The sequence below is a fragment of the Hyperoodon ampullatus genome, assembly GCF_949752795.1.
Source record: "Hyperoodon ampullatus genome assembly, chromosome: 11".
NCBI classification, from domain to species: Eukaryota; Metazoa; Chordata; class Mammalia; order Artiodactyla; family Ziphiidae; genus Hyperoodon; species Hyperoodon ampullatus.
Genome location: NC_136924.1, coordinates 24,905,322 through 24,921,229, shown reverse-complemented (window position 1 = coordinate 24,921,229; position 15,908 = coordinate 24,905,322). Strand labels below are relative to the sequence as shown.

At 36.9% G+C, this 15,908-nt stretch overlaps 1 protein-coding gene across 1 annotated transcript in view; it reads left to right on the top strand.

Moving 5' to 3' along the window:
- The window catches only part of SLC5A8 (solute carrier family 5 member 8), a gene marked incomplete at its 5' end in the record, with an annotated part of 61,479 nt that extends 45,986 nt beyond the window's left edge, over window positions 1-15,493 (top strand). Inside the window, 5 exons of the mRNA XM_079714214.1 lie at window positions 4,369-4,455; window positions 6,519-6,724; window positions 11,421-11,524; window positions 14,877-14,956; window positions 15,214-15,493. Of these exons, the coding sequence (XP_079570340.1) occupies window positions 4,369-4,455; window positions 6,519-6,724; window positions 11,421-11,524; window positions 14,877-14,956; window positions 15,214-15,339 (603 nt within the window). The 3' untranslated portion in view covers window positions 15,340-15,493. The remainder of the gene's footprint in view (window positions 1-4,368; window positions 4,456-6,518; window positions 6,725-11,420; window positions 11,525-14,876; window positions 14,957-15,213) is intronic.
- Between the last annotated feature and the right edge of the window lie 415 nt (window positions 15,494-15,908).

Here is a 15,908-nt window from a genome sequence, read left to right as displayed (position 1 = left end):
TATCTATATTGTTTTGAGTTTGTCTCTTAGTGTAGCATTTTCATTTGTTGCTTTATGTGTATATACATAACTTATCACAGTCTACTTGTTTTGTCCTTTTACCAATCCGAGTAAAGTATAGAAATCTTACCTCATTTCTGTCTCTTTACCCAGTTTATAACACACTTGTCTTAAATATTTACTCTGCATACATTTTGAATTACATTAGACAGTGTTATAATTTTTTCTTCAACAATCAAACATGATTTAGAAAACTCAAGAGGAGGAGGAAAGCCTATTATATTTATTTTTGCTTATTGTGTTCTTTCTTTCTTCCTGATTTCTCAAGGTTCCTTCTTTTACCATTTCCCTTCTATTTAGAGAACTTCCTTTAGCCATTCCTTTAAGGATAAGTCTGCTGGCAACAAATTTTCTTAGTTTCCCTTTATCTGAGAATGTATGGATTTCCCCTTTATTCCCAAATGATATTTTTGCCAGGTATAGGATTCTGAGTTGACAGTTCTTTTTTTCCAACACTTGAAAAATATTGTGCCACTTTCTTCTGGCTTCCATTATTTTTAAGGAGAAATCTGCTGCCATTCTAATTGTTTTCCCCTATAGGTAAGGTGTCATTTCTTTTCCTCTGGCTGCTTTCAGAAATTTTTATTTGAAGTTAGTTTACAGAAGTTTAATTACGATGCGTCTTGGCATGTTTTTCTTTGGGTTTATTCTGTTTGTAGTTTGCTTAGCTTTTGAATCTGTAGGTTTATGTTTCTTGCCAAAGTTGGGAAGTTCAAACATTATTTCTCTGAGTACTTTTCAGCCCCACTCTCTTTTCTTACCTAAGATTCGGATGATATGAATGTTAGATTTTTTGTTATATTCACACAGGTCCTAGTGACTAATTTTTAAGCCTATTTTCTCTCTGATTTTTTCAGATTGGGCAGTTTTTATTGGTCTATCTTCCAGTTCACTGATTCTTTTCTCTGTCCCCCCCAATTCTGCTGTTGAACATATCCACTGAGATTTTTATTTAAGTTATTATATTTTCAGTTCTAAAATTTACATTTTGTTCTTCTTTATATCATCTATGTTTTTGCTGATACTTTCTTTTTCTTTTTCTTTTTTTTTTGCTAAGGCCTTCTACTTTTTCATTTGTTTCAAGCATGTTCTAATTGCTCAAGCAGTTTTATCATGGCTGCTTTAAAATTTGTGAAATAATTCTAATATATCTGTCACTTCTCTATCAGCATTTATTGATTGTCTTTTTTCATTCATTTTGAGATCTTCCTAATTCCTGCTCTGAAAAGTGAACTTCAGTTGAAACCTGGACATTTTTATATTATGTGATGAGACTCTAGATCTTACATGCACCTTCTGTTTTGGTTTTCTTTCTCTGATACCACTTCAACAGTGTAAGGGAGGGAGCTGTCTCATTACTACCAGGTGGATGTAGAAGTCCAGGTTCCCAAGTTGGCCTCTGTTGACACCCAAGGGAGGAATTTCTTATTTTGCTGGGTGGGAACAGTCTCCACTGACATCATGGTGAAGGTGGTCTTGTTCCTGCTGGGCAATGGTGAAAGTCCTAATTCTCCATTAGGCCTCCTATGACATTGCCTGAGCAGGGAGGGAATGGGGTGCCTCGTTATAGGCTGGTAGGGGATGGAATCGAGGCCCCCTACTTGGCCTTTCTGGCATGTGTATGTGGGAGAACAGTTTATTCTGTGGCATTTGGCTGGAATTGAGCAGTTATTATCTAAAAGTTTTCTTTCTTGCTAAGTTGCTCCTTTTCTGGTCTTTGCTGGATTTTTTTGGCCTGCACATGTTGTCATTTCTGAATTGCCAGCTTCTTCAGCTCTAAGACTGGGATATGTGGGCCAAAAAGAAAACTCAGAGACCTCACCATTATATTGTTCTTCAGGTCCCGAAGTCCTAGCTAGTCTGCCTTCTTCTCTTGACCTTTTAGATTCTTCTTATGTTTGTTTTATATGTAATGTCCAGGAGTCTTAGTTTTATTAGCAGGAGGAATAGGGAAAAGTACACCTACTCCATCTTCCTATGAGTGGAAATACATTTTTTATTGCCTAAAGGGTCCTTCATGTCTTGTGGCATTTGCTGAATTTTTGTTAGAGAGCATTTTTGTGTTGGAAAACTGTCTTGCTTCTTTGGAGGTGTTGGAATGGAGAGGACAGATTAATCTTTGGAATAGCCTCTTTTTAAAAAAAATATTTATTTATTTATTTACTTACTTGGTTGTGCTGGGTCTTAGTTGAGGCAGGTGGGCTCCTTCGTTGTGTCAGGTGGGCTCCTTAGTTGCAGCATGCGAACTCTTAGTTGTGGCATGCATGTGGGATCTAGTTCCCTGACCAGGGATCAAACCTGGGCCCTCTGCATTGGGAGCGTGGAGTCTTATCCACTGCGTCACCAGGGAAGTCCCCTAGCCTCTTCTTTCTGAACCTTGAGTGGACTTCACTGTTTTTAGCATCCAAGCCTCAGCATGGACTCTTCTCCCTGTCTGGAATACCCTTCAACTGTCTAAGTGTCCTTCAACTGTCTAAGTCTTATTTGTTCTTCAAGTTTCAACTTAAACATTATTTTTCAAAAAGGCCCTTTCTGTTCCCTGGATAGGTTTGAGTTCCCCTCTACCAAATGTTCCCAGAGCACCTTGTATTTCTTGTATCATCCCCATTACAATACTTTATTGCAGTTATTTATTTAATGTCTGTTTTACTAAATAGTTTATAACTCCATGAAGGTGAGGATTATGACATTGTTCTTTGATACTGTATCAAATACCTGGTGCCTACTGCAGTGTCCAGGACAAAGTAGACATTCTACAGATTCAGGTTGAATGTACCTATTTATGTATTGGTTCATAAATACCTACTTATCTGATCACACCTAAGTGGTCCATGAAACTTCCATGGCCACCTGGGCTCCAACTCTAGGACCAGGACCCAGAAACTTGAAGGTTAATGCTGGGCACAGCAAGTCCTCCAGGCTCCTGCTTCAGCCCCAACTTGGGTCCTTTCTGGTGGTGGTTGCTTAGGGCATACCAGTTGTTAAAATAGTGTGATCTCATTCTGAGTGTATGAGTTAGTGAATGAATGAATTAGGTCCAGAAGCTCTAAGCTTCCCTGGTACAAGTAAGCCATAACCAACAAAACTCCTCTTTGTGTGCTTTCCTCCATAGTCTGCATTATTACTTATAGTTCTTATTGTGATTGATTTCCCCTTTTTCATATACCAGCTCTGGCCTGAGTATAGATAATGAGATATTAGGAGAGTCATCATAGGTCCAAGGCAACTCTTCCTTGCTTTATCTCTAGCTAAGGTCTTATTTCCTGAGATGGGTATTTTGGGGGGTGTATTCCTTATATCTCCAAAACTGGCTCTAGGTCACACTGTCGCAGTGACCACTACATGGGCCAAGTGACTTCTTTCACATTTCCATAAAGTCTACCTTCCTTCCTACTGGACTCTGGTTCAAGAGATGCTGTGAAATGACTCCTTAGGATCAATCCTGAGTCCATATCCTCCTCAAACACTAGTTCTCCTCTGTCATCATATCCTCACTCCTTTCCCTAGTCCACGAGTTAAGCCTCTTTTTTTTAACCCAGGACTGTAGTCTGTATGCTCTAAAATTTTTCTTGACTTGATATATATTTTTTTGATTTATTCATTCTGTTCTCTCTGTCACTTTTACTCTGTGGACAAACCGGTGTGTCCCTGATTCTTCTTTTATGGTTCTGTCCACTTTCAAAAATTAGCCATTTGAATATTGGGAACACACGTCTCTTGAAAGTTTCAGCTATTTGCATTTCTCTATTCTTCATACTGTACATTTTTTTTCACTATCATGATTTTGGCATCTCTACATCAAAGCAAAGATTGCAATTAGTTAGGTTTAAATCTTTCTACATGATTTGATCAATCTTTTTTTTAACCATACTTCTCATTCTAGTTCTATCCTTAGGAAATCAAGGATAGCATTGGGTTTCATTGCCATCTCTGGTCTCTTAGCAGTAATTATCCACAATCTTCTTTTGCAGGGGATTTTGAGACTACCAAGGCACAAAGAAGTGATGTGGTTGATTATTAATATGTACAAGAACAATACCAGGAGGAGTAGTGTCCCTCTTGTCTCATGAGTCTCTAACCTCTTTACATTTTGCTTTTTTTATTGAGGGTACTTGAATGAACTGATGGAACTTGCGACTGAGAAGCAGAAGCTTCCAAGTTCTGATTATCTCTTTGTCAATGGCAAGGCTGCCATGATTGTCAGGAGGAGGCTGAATACTTTAAATCCTCATGCTGATGAAATTACTTTAAAGCATTTTAACTTTGGATTTGAGATTGCTAATTGATGACTTCTTATTATTTTTGTAGGCCTCACTCAGCATATTTGGCATGATTGGGGGACCACTTCTGGGCTTATTTGCTTTGGGGATTTTGGTTCCCTTTGCCAACTCAATAGTACGTATTAAAAATGAATATGTGTAAAGCCTACTTTTCCAAATGCAGTAGTGTCTCTATAATGTTTTCTCAATTGTAAAGATACGGTTCCTTTGATATTTGTCATTAGTGACCTGTCTTGATGACTTAAATTACTCATATTGACTTTGCTGGGATACACAATGAACGTACTATGCATTGGGACCCTGCATGTGTGAAACTAAATGGAAACTACCAGAATAATATATATTATGAATATCACATAATTAAATTATATAATAACATAATGATATTTATAACTAAATTATGATATTATAGAGTATTATATAACATAACTAAAGGATATATATTATGAAACAAAATACAATATGATATGTAATATATATTACAATATATATTATGAATATTATATAACTAAAGGAACAATATTTTGTACGCATCTACTTTTTTGCTGTTCTTAAAAATTAATCACTAGGATTTAAAGGAGATCGACAGGCTCAGATATACAGGATTTCAGAGCAGTAGAGCTGAGGATACCTGTGACTAGCCGGAGTACAGTAAAGAGAATAAATAGGATAAGATCTTCACCACTTTGGTCAGAAAATTTATACTCCTGATATTTAAAGATGTAGCTCCACCAACATGGTTTTAGACCCAAAGGGGTGATTATAACTGGGAATTGTATTCAGGAAGAGGTAATAGCTCATTTCTTCTACATAGACATATCTGTGCTTTGAGGCCAAGTTTTGTTTAGAATAAGTGAAATTGAAATTACTTCTCTGAAATCCAGGAGGAACTCCACTAGTTCAGTCCTGCTATAAGCTGAAGTTCAGGAAAAGCTGGTAATGTATGTGTGGTTGTTTCAGACAGATGGAAAATAACTGCAGAACTATGACTTTACATTTAGAATTCCATTTTCCTCATGAGGCATTAGGAATTGGTAAGGCAGATACTACTAAGGGCTATTATCATTGTTATTATTGTTAACAATAATTCTCAACAAAGTGTCTTATGAAAAGCTAGTTTGGCAGAAATTAATCAAAATGAAAGAGAGCAATTTGTGTCCACCTCAGAATGTTGAAGCTTTGATGAGATTCTTTGCATTATGAAATGCATAGTGGTTTGTTGAATGCCTGAAATATTAAAAGAAGGCTGCCTTTTGATTTTTGACATTTATTTCCACCATGAGTTGCCTCCAGAAATGCTATAGCTGACTAGGTCCAACACGCCCTTAGAAGGGGAAGTAAGAACTGTTATTCCTGTTGTAATATCCGATCATTATTCTTAAAGAAACGGGAGAAATTTCACCACAGAGGAAGCAGCTTCCCAGCTCAAGATTTGCTTTCATCTCCATCATTTGGAACTAGGGCTTAAATCATTCAAGGACTGACTGACTGATCAAAAATACTTGGATTACTGGTGAAAAGCAGGCAGGGGAACCCACGTCTTCCAAAGCCTGGGAAACCAAATGTCTTCAGAGAGGAAATCTCCACTTATCTCTAGAGATGGTTTGGTTGTATGTACCATTGCTGTCATTTGTGAAAACAGCTGGCTATTTTCCCCTAATTTTCCTGCAGTACAATTACAGTCATGCATGTTGCTATGTATAGGAATAAATTCTGTGGATGTTTTCTTCTTCGTATCTGTTGCTGCTCAGATGGCATGCCATTTTTTCACAGATTAAATAAAAATAGAGGGAACAGTTGGCCTGAAGTCAGCTGCATGACTGTTGTAGTTATTGGGTGTAAAGAGACAAGGAGGCCAAAGCAGAGTGCTGGCCATGGAAACAGAGTGGAAGGAATGGAATTATGAGACAAAGGAAAAGAAAAATGGGCAGGAATTGGTGATTGGTGAGATAGAGATATGAATTATGGGGTGGGGTTCCAGAGACCCCAGGGCTTTGGGCTGAGGGACCAGGGACCCATGCTGCTCTTGGCAAGATGCAAGGAGCTTACAGGGGAAAAGAGTTTTAGGAGGGGACTGGTAAATTTGGCTTGGACCATGTTGAGCTTAAGCTCCTAATGTTAATTTCCATTTCAAAGCAAACTGTATTATTGTTTTTGAAAAGCACTCCTGTTTTGCAGGGAGCACTTGTGGGTCTGCTGGCTGGATTTACCATTTCTTTGTGGGTCGGAATTGGAGCTCAAATTTATCCTCCACTTCCTGAGAGAACTATGCCATTAAGCCTTGAAACCTACGGCTGTAACAGCACATACAATGGGACAGATTGGATGACAACCACAGAAATACCAGTTTCTACCAGTACTTTTCAAGTATACAACATTGAAAGGTATTGAATTGAACTTTATAATGATGTATTTTTTAAAAATGTGTGTGACAGGTAGAGAACCCCAGTTGCTTTTCTTGCCTTCCGTGCTGTGATTTTGCCTAATTCTGAAATGGGGAGAGCCCATGTGGTTTTCTGGCTATTATATTTTGTTCAGAAATAGCAAAAAATGCCATATTTTCTTAGTTTCAATAGAAACGTCTACATCACCTACAGATGCAGAGAAGACTTGAATAGTAACAAAAAAATTATTTTATGGGTAAATGCTGATAAATACTGGCTCCAGTTGAATGAAAAATTGCCTCTGTCCACTGAAAAACCTTTAAAATGAAAAGTAAAATGATAAAAGACACATTGCATATATAGTTTTTGAAGTATAGCCTTTACCAACTAAAAGCTACAGTTTATCTAAATCTGTTGGATAATTGCTATTTGTTCAGTTTTAAAGATTCCAAATCTTTAGAGCATTGGCAATAAGTCACAGCAGTGATCTTCCTGCTAGAGTTTTCAGTTATGCAGTACATTTTTGAGCTTCTGGATATTGATATTGTCTGATTTAATGAAATGATGTAGACCTTTTTTTTTATATCACTATTTCACTGCACAGTGGATGTGAGGGCAAGACTACCCTTAGTGGATATATATCAATACATCTCCAGCCTTAAAGCACAAAACCCATGGATACATTCAAGGAATACAAAGATGAGGCCACTTCCCCTAAAGTATTGCCCCAGTTCCAGCTTGCCTAGAATGAAACCATTGGAGAATCATTCCATTTAAGACAAGACATGGCATCTCCCTCTTAAAATGGACACACTCCTGGGAGAAAGAATGTGACCATACATATAAACATCATTGGTGATTTATGTCCCAGAGGGAATTCAGCAGTGAGAACACTTGTCAGTGGGAGTTCAAGGCTGGTAAACTCTGCATGGGTAGAGAGAAAAGATAGTTCCAGAGCCTGAGGCATATATGGGGGAAGGTTTGACTAGGTGGGGTGCTGGGGTGAGAGGGGTGCACAGAAATACAGTGAGTAGTCCGGATAAGCATGAATGCACTAATGTGGGGGGGGGGTAGTCAGGAAGTCATTAGAGAGTGAAAAAGGGAGCAATTATTAATTAATTAAGTGTAAGTAGGAGGACGTTGAAGTTGTGCTTTTTGTTTTAAAATTTTGCTTAGCATTTGTCCTGATTATGTAAATATCTCTTTTAATTTAAAAGAGTAAGGCAAATTGGTTATTCGTATTTCTGAAACAAATGAATTAGCTGAGGTTTACTATGTGCCTGGTACCGTAACAATCACTTTTATATGTTAGCTTATTTATAAAATAACTCAGCTAATAAACAAGAATTTTTGAGCATGAACTATGCACCCGGCACTGGGCTGACCATTTATGTAATATCCATAGACATTCTTCCCCTCCCATCCACCGTGGTTCCTGCCTTCCAGGCAATTATAATCTAGCTGGAGAGAACATGCTACTATACACAAAACAAGGAACTCAGTACGCATGATAAGTATAATAACTAGCTAATAAATAGTTGAAAGTATTTGTTAAAAGAATGATTATAAACAAAGTTGGAGTGTAGATTAGCACAGACTTCAGGATCTACTAGTACTTGAAGAATGCAGACGTTGGCTAGAGGAGAAGGTCTGGAAAGTTATTCTTGTCACAGAAAATGACCAGAAGGGAAGTTGAACAAGAGAATAAACAATTAAACAATGTTGTGAGCATTAGTATTCATAGGCTCTCATGGGATCCAGGAGGAGGAAGAGCCTAACTCTTCCTGGGTGGAAGATGCTTCTTAGAGAAGTATTCCATGAACTGGAGTTACTCAGGTGAACAGGATTGGGCAGAGGGGACAAAAGGAAGATGGAGTGTATGTTGCAGAATGAAGGCAACATATGCAGAGACATGAAGGCCTGAAGCCACATGGCATCTTAGGAAATCATGCATAGTTCAGTATGGCTAGAGTCCAAGGGGAACGAATGCACAGCTAAAGGTGAAGTAAGATACTTTTTGGTTGCCTAGGTATTGGGTTTCAATTACCCAGATTCAGTTTTTATTTAAGTTTCTAGTACTTGATGGGTACATATTGATAGCTTGTTGTGCTTTTAACTTGCATTTCCCTTATGATTAATGAAGTTCAATACCTTTTTACATGTTTATTGGCCATTCGTATAACTACTTTTGTGACTTGTCTGTTGAAATCTTTGGTCCATTTTTAAATGGGTTCTCTGTCCTTTTCTTATTTCTGTAGGATTTCTTGATATATTCTAGATACAAGATAAGTTTTGAAAATATTTTTCTACCACTCTGTGGCTTTCCTTTTTACTCTGTTAGTGATGCTTTTTAGTTGTCAGAGTGTCTTAATTTTAATTGAGTTCAACTTATCAGTCATTTCCTATATGGTTAGTCCTTTGTGAATTCCGTTTAAGAAATCTTTGCCTACCCTGAGGTCATAAAGCTATTCCTCTATTTTTTTATTTAAAAGTTTTCTTGTTCACCATTTCCATTTGGGAAATGTAATCCACTTTGGAATTGATTTCAAGTGATCAAGATTCATTTTTTCCCATATGGATATTCTTTTTTTTTTGGACTAGAAGAACGGTTTTTTTTTTTTTTCACAACTCACACACACACACACACACACACACACACACACACACTGTATTTTATCTTTACAAGAGATAAATAAACTGACACCAAGCATTGTAAATGGATAACCACAACAAAAGCAACAATGATTGCAATTACCAAACACGAAACACATTCATACTATGTCATAATATTGACATTCAGTCCAGTAATCCTCCACTGTAACAGCTCCTTTACTTTGCAGTGAAAATTGATTTGTATATTTTTTGCCTCTGAGTCCTTGTGGGATTTTTTTTTATTCAAACAGAAAGTCACAAAAATTATAATCATCCTCATCAGTTCACTCAGTCCCATGTAATTAATTTTTTTTCATCTTGATCTTTTGTTAGCACTTTTATGAATTCATCAGTTTACCATTAGCGTTCTGAAAATGCTTATTCATTCAGTTCAGCAGTAGTCAGTTACCAGAAAACTGTACTTGTCAGAGTATTTTCCATGAATTCCTTGAAGATGAAACCCTTTTATAGGAACATTTTTGCGAAAGCATCAGAGTACACCCAGAACTGTCTGTAAATGACAAAAGACTTAAAAATGACCCATATGGATATTCTATTAACCAAGCACCATTTATTGAACGGAGCATCCTTTTACCACACTTTGCAATGCAGTGGCAACTTTTGACATAAACCAAATGTCTATTTTTCTGTGGGTCTGTTTTTCAGTTTTCTATTCGGTTCTATTTTGTCTGTCTTTGGCCCAATATATCACATTATCTTAATTTAACTAGCTCACCTCTATTTTTCCCTTCTTTCTGGGATGTTGGCTTCTCAAGTTCTAACTGCCATGATCTCTCTGAGGTCTTCAAAAACCTGCCTCCTCCCATTTCCCAGTTTTCATATTTTGTTCTTGGCAGAATGGTGGGTCTACTCTATCAAAGCTGAAAGTGGAATCCTAGAGCAGTTGTTGTAGAAGCAGATCAGGTCATGTCACTCCTCCACTTAAAATACTGCAATGTGCCCTCCAAGTTCATCCATGTTGCTGCAAATGGAAGTGAAATAAGTCAGACAAAGACAGATACTGTATGATATCACTTACATGTGGAATCTAAAAAACATAACATACTAGTGACTATAACAAAAAAGAAGCAGACTCACAGATACAGAGAACATACTGGTGGTTGCCAGTGGGGAGAGGGAAGGGGGAAGGGGCAATATAGGGGTCAGGGATTAAGAGGTACAAACTATTAGGTATAAAATAAGCTACAGGGATATATTGTACAACACGGGGAGTATAGCCAATATTTTATAATGAATATAAATGGAGTATAACCTTTAAAACTTATGAATCACTATATTGTACACCTGTAACATACAATATTACACATCAACTCTAATAAAATGTAAATTTAAAAAATAAAAATAAAATAAAATAATAAAAATACTGCAATGTGTGCCGCTATCCAGAGAGTAAGATCCAAACTCATCCGAGTCCTACGAAAAGACCTCTAACTCATCTTGTACCATTCTATATCTTGTTCTTTATGCTACCATCTGCTGATGTTTACCTCTCTCTGGAATGCTTTCTCAAGAACTTTTGTTATTCAGATCTCAGTTCAAATGTCTCTTCTTCACAGAGACTTTCCCTGACCACTCCTTGTAGTGTAGTTCCTTTTTTCTACCCTGTTAGTGTCACATTACCTTGTTTCATTTTCCTTACATACTTTCCACCAGTGGGAATTATTATGTTTATTAATTTGTTTACTTGTTCATTACATTTCTGTATTAGAATGTAAACTTTCTGAGGGCAGGAACAACCTTATCCAGCTTTTTTATGGCAGGCTTTCCAATAACGAGAACAGTACCTGGGACACAAAGCAGAGTTGAATGAATAAACATGGACATTTAGTATTCTAGTATGTGGTTAAGATTAAGTCATACTTTTAGTTCCTGATCCAATAAGATAAAATTGGAACAGCAGATGTGGACATTAAAAACATGATTAAATATTATATTTTGACTTTGCCATGAGGTTTATTGACACATACTGTTAGCTGCTAGTAGCATGCATGAAATCTTACGGTTATGTTTTTCTCTCTCTTAGGACTCCACTGATGGATAACTGGTATTCTTTATCATATCTATACTTCAGTACTGTTGGAACTTTGGTAACGTTATTTGTGGGAATGCTTATCAGTTTATTAATAGGTAACTAAACATTAATATTGCTGTATTACCATTACATTAGTTTTTACTATATCTGTTTTATAGGTATTTATGTTATTTTACTATAGTCCTAACAACTAGTTTAATTATTTGTTCCATTTTACTCATGGGAAATTTTACGGCCTGGTCTTGAAAAGAGAAGACCCACCTCAATTTGAATCTTTGTTATGCCATTTATTAGCTGAAAGAACTTATAGCTATAAGTCTATATAGTTACTACATAGCTACTCTGAGCCTTAGCTATCCTATGTATAAAATGAGGATAATGATTGACCTGCCTATCTCACAGGTCTCTGTAAGATAAAAATAAAATGCTTGAAGAAATTGTGTATAGCTACTACAGTGCTAGGGATTTTACACACCCCATTACAATAGCTCTGTGCCATGATCTTCTCATTGTCCTGCACTGACTCTTTGTAAAGAAGTATACACATGTAAGGAATAATAATTATGATCTTTATATCTAAACATAGTGTGAAGGCTTTTCTCAGATGTTCATAAACTTTAAAAAAATAATTTTTAAAGGAAATCAAACCAATAATACACATAGCATACACAGCTCTCTGGGATTGCTATAGAACTGTTACCCTGGGACTTCATTTTGTCCTCGTTCTGTGAATTCTCTTGGTCTCCCTCCAGTGTTGGATTCCCTGCTGCCTGTATCCCATTACTCCTAATTCTTGTTTACACCCTTAACTGAATGGGGCACATCCTACAGCACATTCTCGAGAAAGGGTGGACAAGAGATCTTGGAAACATTGCATAGCTGAAAAAAAAAGTCTTTAATTCCTCCTTATGCTTGATAATTGCTGATAATTTGAGTAGAGAATCCTAGGTTGAGAGTAACTTTCTTGTTCCTGGAGGCTGTGTTACTTCTCTTCGACTTGCCTTGTTGCCGCTGAGGATACCAGTGCCCTGCTGCCTGCTGGCCATTCGCATGTGACCCATTTCACAATGACTGCCTTGCCCTAGCCTCTCAGGAGGGTTTCAGTCTTCAGACCCATGTCCTGCAGTTCTAGGGCACTTTCCGATATTATTTCTTTTGTAATTTTCTGCCATTTTCTGTTTTCTCTTTCTGGAAACTCCTGTTAGTCAAATGTTTTAAACTTGGACAGTCCTGATTTTCTTATCTTTTCTCTCCTGTTTTCCATCTCTGTGTCTCTTAGGTTTACTACATGGGTTATTTTAAAAATGACTTTTCCAGTAATTTTCAAAGGAGTGCTCTGATTCAGTTTTGAGAATACTCTGTAAGGGAAGGAGGGCAGGTAGAGGCTATTGCAGTAGCCCACGTGAGCAATCACGGTGGCTTGGAGCAGGGCAGTAGTGTGGAGTTGGGGAGAAGTGCTGGGCTCCCTAATTTCCTACGTTTCCTCACACATACACATCCAGAGCAACCAAGCAGGGGGAGGCAGCTCCCCTGCCTTCTTTATCAAATGTATTATGACTAGTCAGAAATCCTATAATTTGTCCAAGTATGCCTGATGTCTTTGTTTGCTTTATGCTGTAAATCTACCAGCATGGTGCTACTTTATAGAATTCTACCATCTCTCATTGTTTTTTGGCACCTGGATAGCACTGTCTTTGAAACTTCTGTGATACTTATATCACAGGATGTGTATTTATAATTAATAAATTATATTAATAATTAGTGGTGATATTAATATAATTGTATCAATGATTATATTAACATTATATAATTATAATTATTTTAGACATTATAATTTATAATTATTGTAGACTTATAATAATGTTTGTAACTATTTGTTACCTCTCAAACAGTTGTTTAAACTATTCTCTTTCTTTTCAAAAAGGACTATGCTTTTTCTCGTAAGTAAAATTTCCAGCACAGTAGGTTTACTCTCTTATCTGTTGTGATATATTTTAAGACAGATCTTAAACTTTTCTCACCAGTAACCCAACTGTTCAGATCTGGAACACACCTAACCAATCTCATTTTCCTATTTGACCTTTGGTCCTTTTTCAACCCTTTTTTTTTTTTCCTTTAAAAAAATGGGAGTGTCAGTGTACTCCCTCTGAGTGCTCCTTTTTCCCCCCTTAAATACTTTGATTCTGATAACCTTCTACAACTTTATCTTTTGCTTTAAAAAGTGAAGGTAAACAGGCATCCAGTGATTTAAAAACACTTCAACATCATTAATCTCATATATAACTTATTCCCACTTCATACCATCAGTGAGAACCTTGCAAAAAAAGTCTAGAAGCATAAAATCCTGATGCTCCTTGGGAAATATATTTAAAGATCTACTGTAGGATACTAGGAATATGTAGGAATTCAGGCCAAACAGACTTGGTTGGCATTTCAGCTTCACCTAATCACAGATGGTGCACGATGCATGTGTCTCTTCACTGGTAAAGTGGGGTAAATTTTTTCCTGTGTAGACTATGAGCTATGAGTGCAGTGATTATTTTATTCATCTCTGTCTCTCCAGCACCTGATAGAGTCTCTAGAACATGGTAGGCACTCAACAGTATTGAATGAATTAATTTAAGGTTGAACCCATCTCCTGAACAACAGAGGTTCCCTTAATTAAAAACCTAGTATTTATACTAAAATGGTGTTTCTCAAACTTTAGAGGGCAGAAGAATCACCTTGGAAATTTGGTAAAAATCAGGACTCAGTGGCTCCACCCACAGAGGTTCTAATTGGGTCAGTCCAGGTTGGAATCCAGGAATCTGCATGTTCGGTACATGTCCTAGGTGATTTGGATAGAGGTAGTTGGAGAACAACTCTTTGAGATACACAGTTTTAAAAGCCTCCTCTCTGATTCACAAATAAAATACCGAGCCAAAGAATAATTTTTGTAGAGCAAAACTTTAGGGAAGAGAATTTGGATCAAGCACCTATCATCATACTGGTTTTCATTTAAATAATTTATCCAACAATTCATAATTTCCTGCATTCCTTCACACATTCATAGCCACTAAACTGGGGAAGGGCAACTCCATCAAGCAGAGGTTTGATATTTTATTGGTAGATCATGAAGGATGCATTTAAACCAGTTTTCCTACCAGTATTGGGCCAGATGACTCTTCCCTAGTTGATACCAGATGAGACAGTTGGCTTGCATTTAAGAACCACCTTATTTATCTTTAAACACTAGACTCATATGTATCCCAGTGACAGGCTTGCAGAATCTGAGACTGACTGAGGGAAGAGAAATGGTAGGTTATGTCTCCAGCACTACTTAAAAGACTCTTTCTCTTTTATAAATGCATAGAAGTGAATGTGCCCAAGTTAAATGAGTGTATGATGGTCCGTCACTGGGTAGTTACAGATATCTTTTTAACAATATAAATAATGTATGTTTTTCAGGAGGAAGAAAACAAAACATAGACCGCAGATTCCTACTAACCAAAGAGGACGTTTTATCCAATTTTGACATTTTTAAGAAAGTGAGTTGGCTTTCTTTTTCCTTACATTAGTAAGACTGTGCTTTTATCACCAGGACAGAATACTAGTTAATCCTCAGACTTTCTTTTGGACAAGGAAGGTATTTGCCTTCCTTCTTTTAATGATTAATTTCTGTTGTTTATCTCTGCCTCAATAGACTACGAAGCTGATTTAGAGAAAGAAAAGTAGTAGTAACAATTATTTAGAGTTGAACGAACAGTTTCTTTTTTCTAATCACCATGTTAACATTTTCTTTTAGAAGAAGCAAGTTTTAGACTATAAATCTCATCCAGTAAAAGAGGGTGGAACTGATAATCCTGGCTTCAACCATATTGAATTGAACTGCACAGATCAAAGTGGCAAGATCAATGGGACTCGTTTGTGAAGCAGCTGTGATGCTAAATTATCTTAAACAGTGTCCCAGTTTTATGTTTTTGAAGATAATTGGATCAGGTTTAGATTTTTTTTTTGTCCTATCATGAGTGTTTTGGGGGAACTTTGGGGGGATTCATTTTTATTAAAGCAAATTTTGACTTTTACTTTCTATACTCATTAATTGATGCTACTCTGGATGTAAGAGTTTCAGCATCAGTATTTTCCTCTATCTCTCTACTATTATTTCAGTGAAGCTGTAGTTGTGAAAGTTTTGAAAGTTGTGACTACATATGTGTGAAAAGCTAATACACACATATACACACATCCTCGATGGTCAAAAGCATATTCTTAAATTAGGGCATCATTAAAAATATTTCCCTGCATTTGGTGCTAGCATATATTTTGGGGTTTGCTGAAATCATAATTAATATTGAAAAGGACCTTTTTCCCTCCTACCACATACTCTATTCTTAGGGAGCAATGAAGTGACAGGTCTGTGCTGTCTCGATCTTTGCTTCTCATCAACCCCTGTCAGCCCAGGGCACGTTTAATCTTGGAATTGATTCTGGCTCGGGAGGG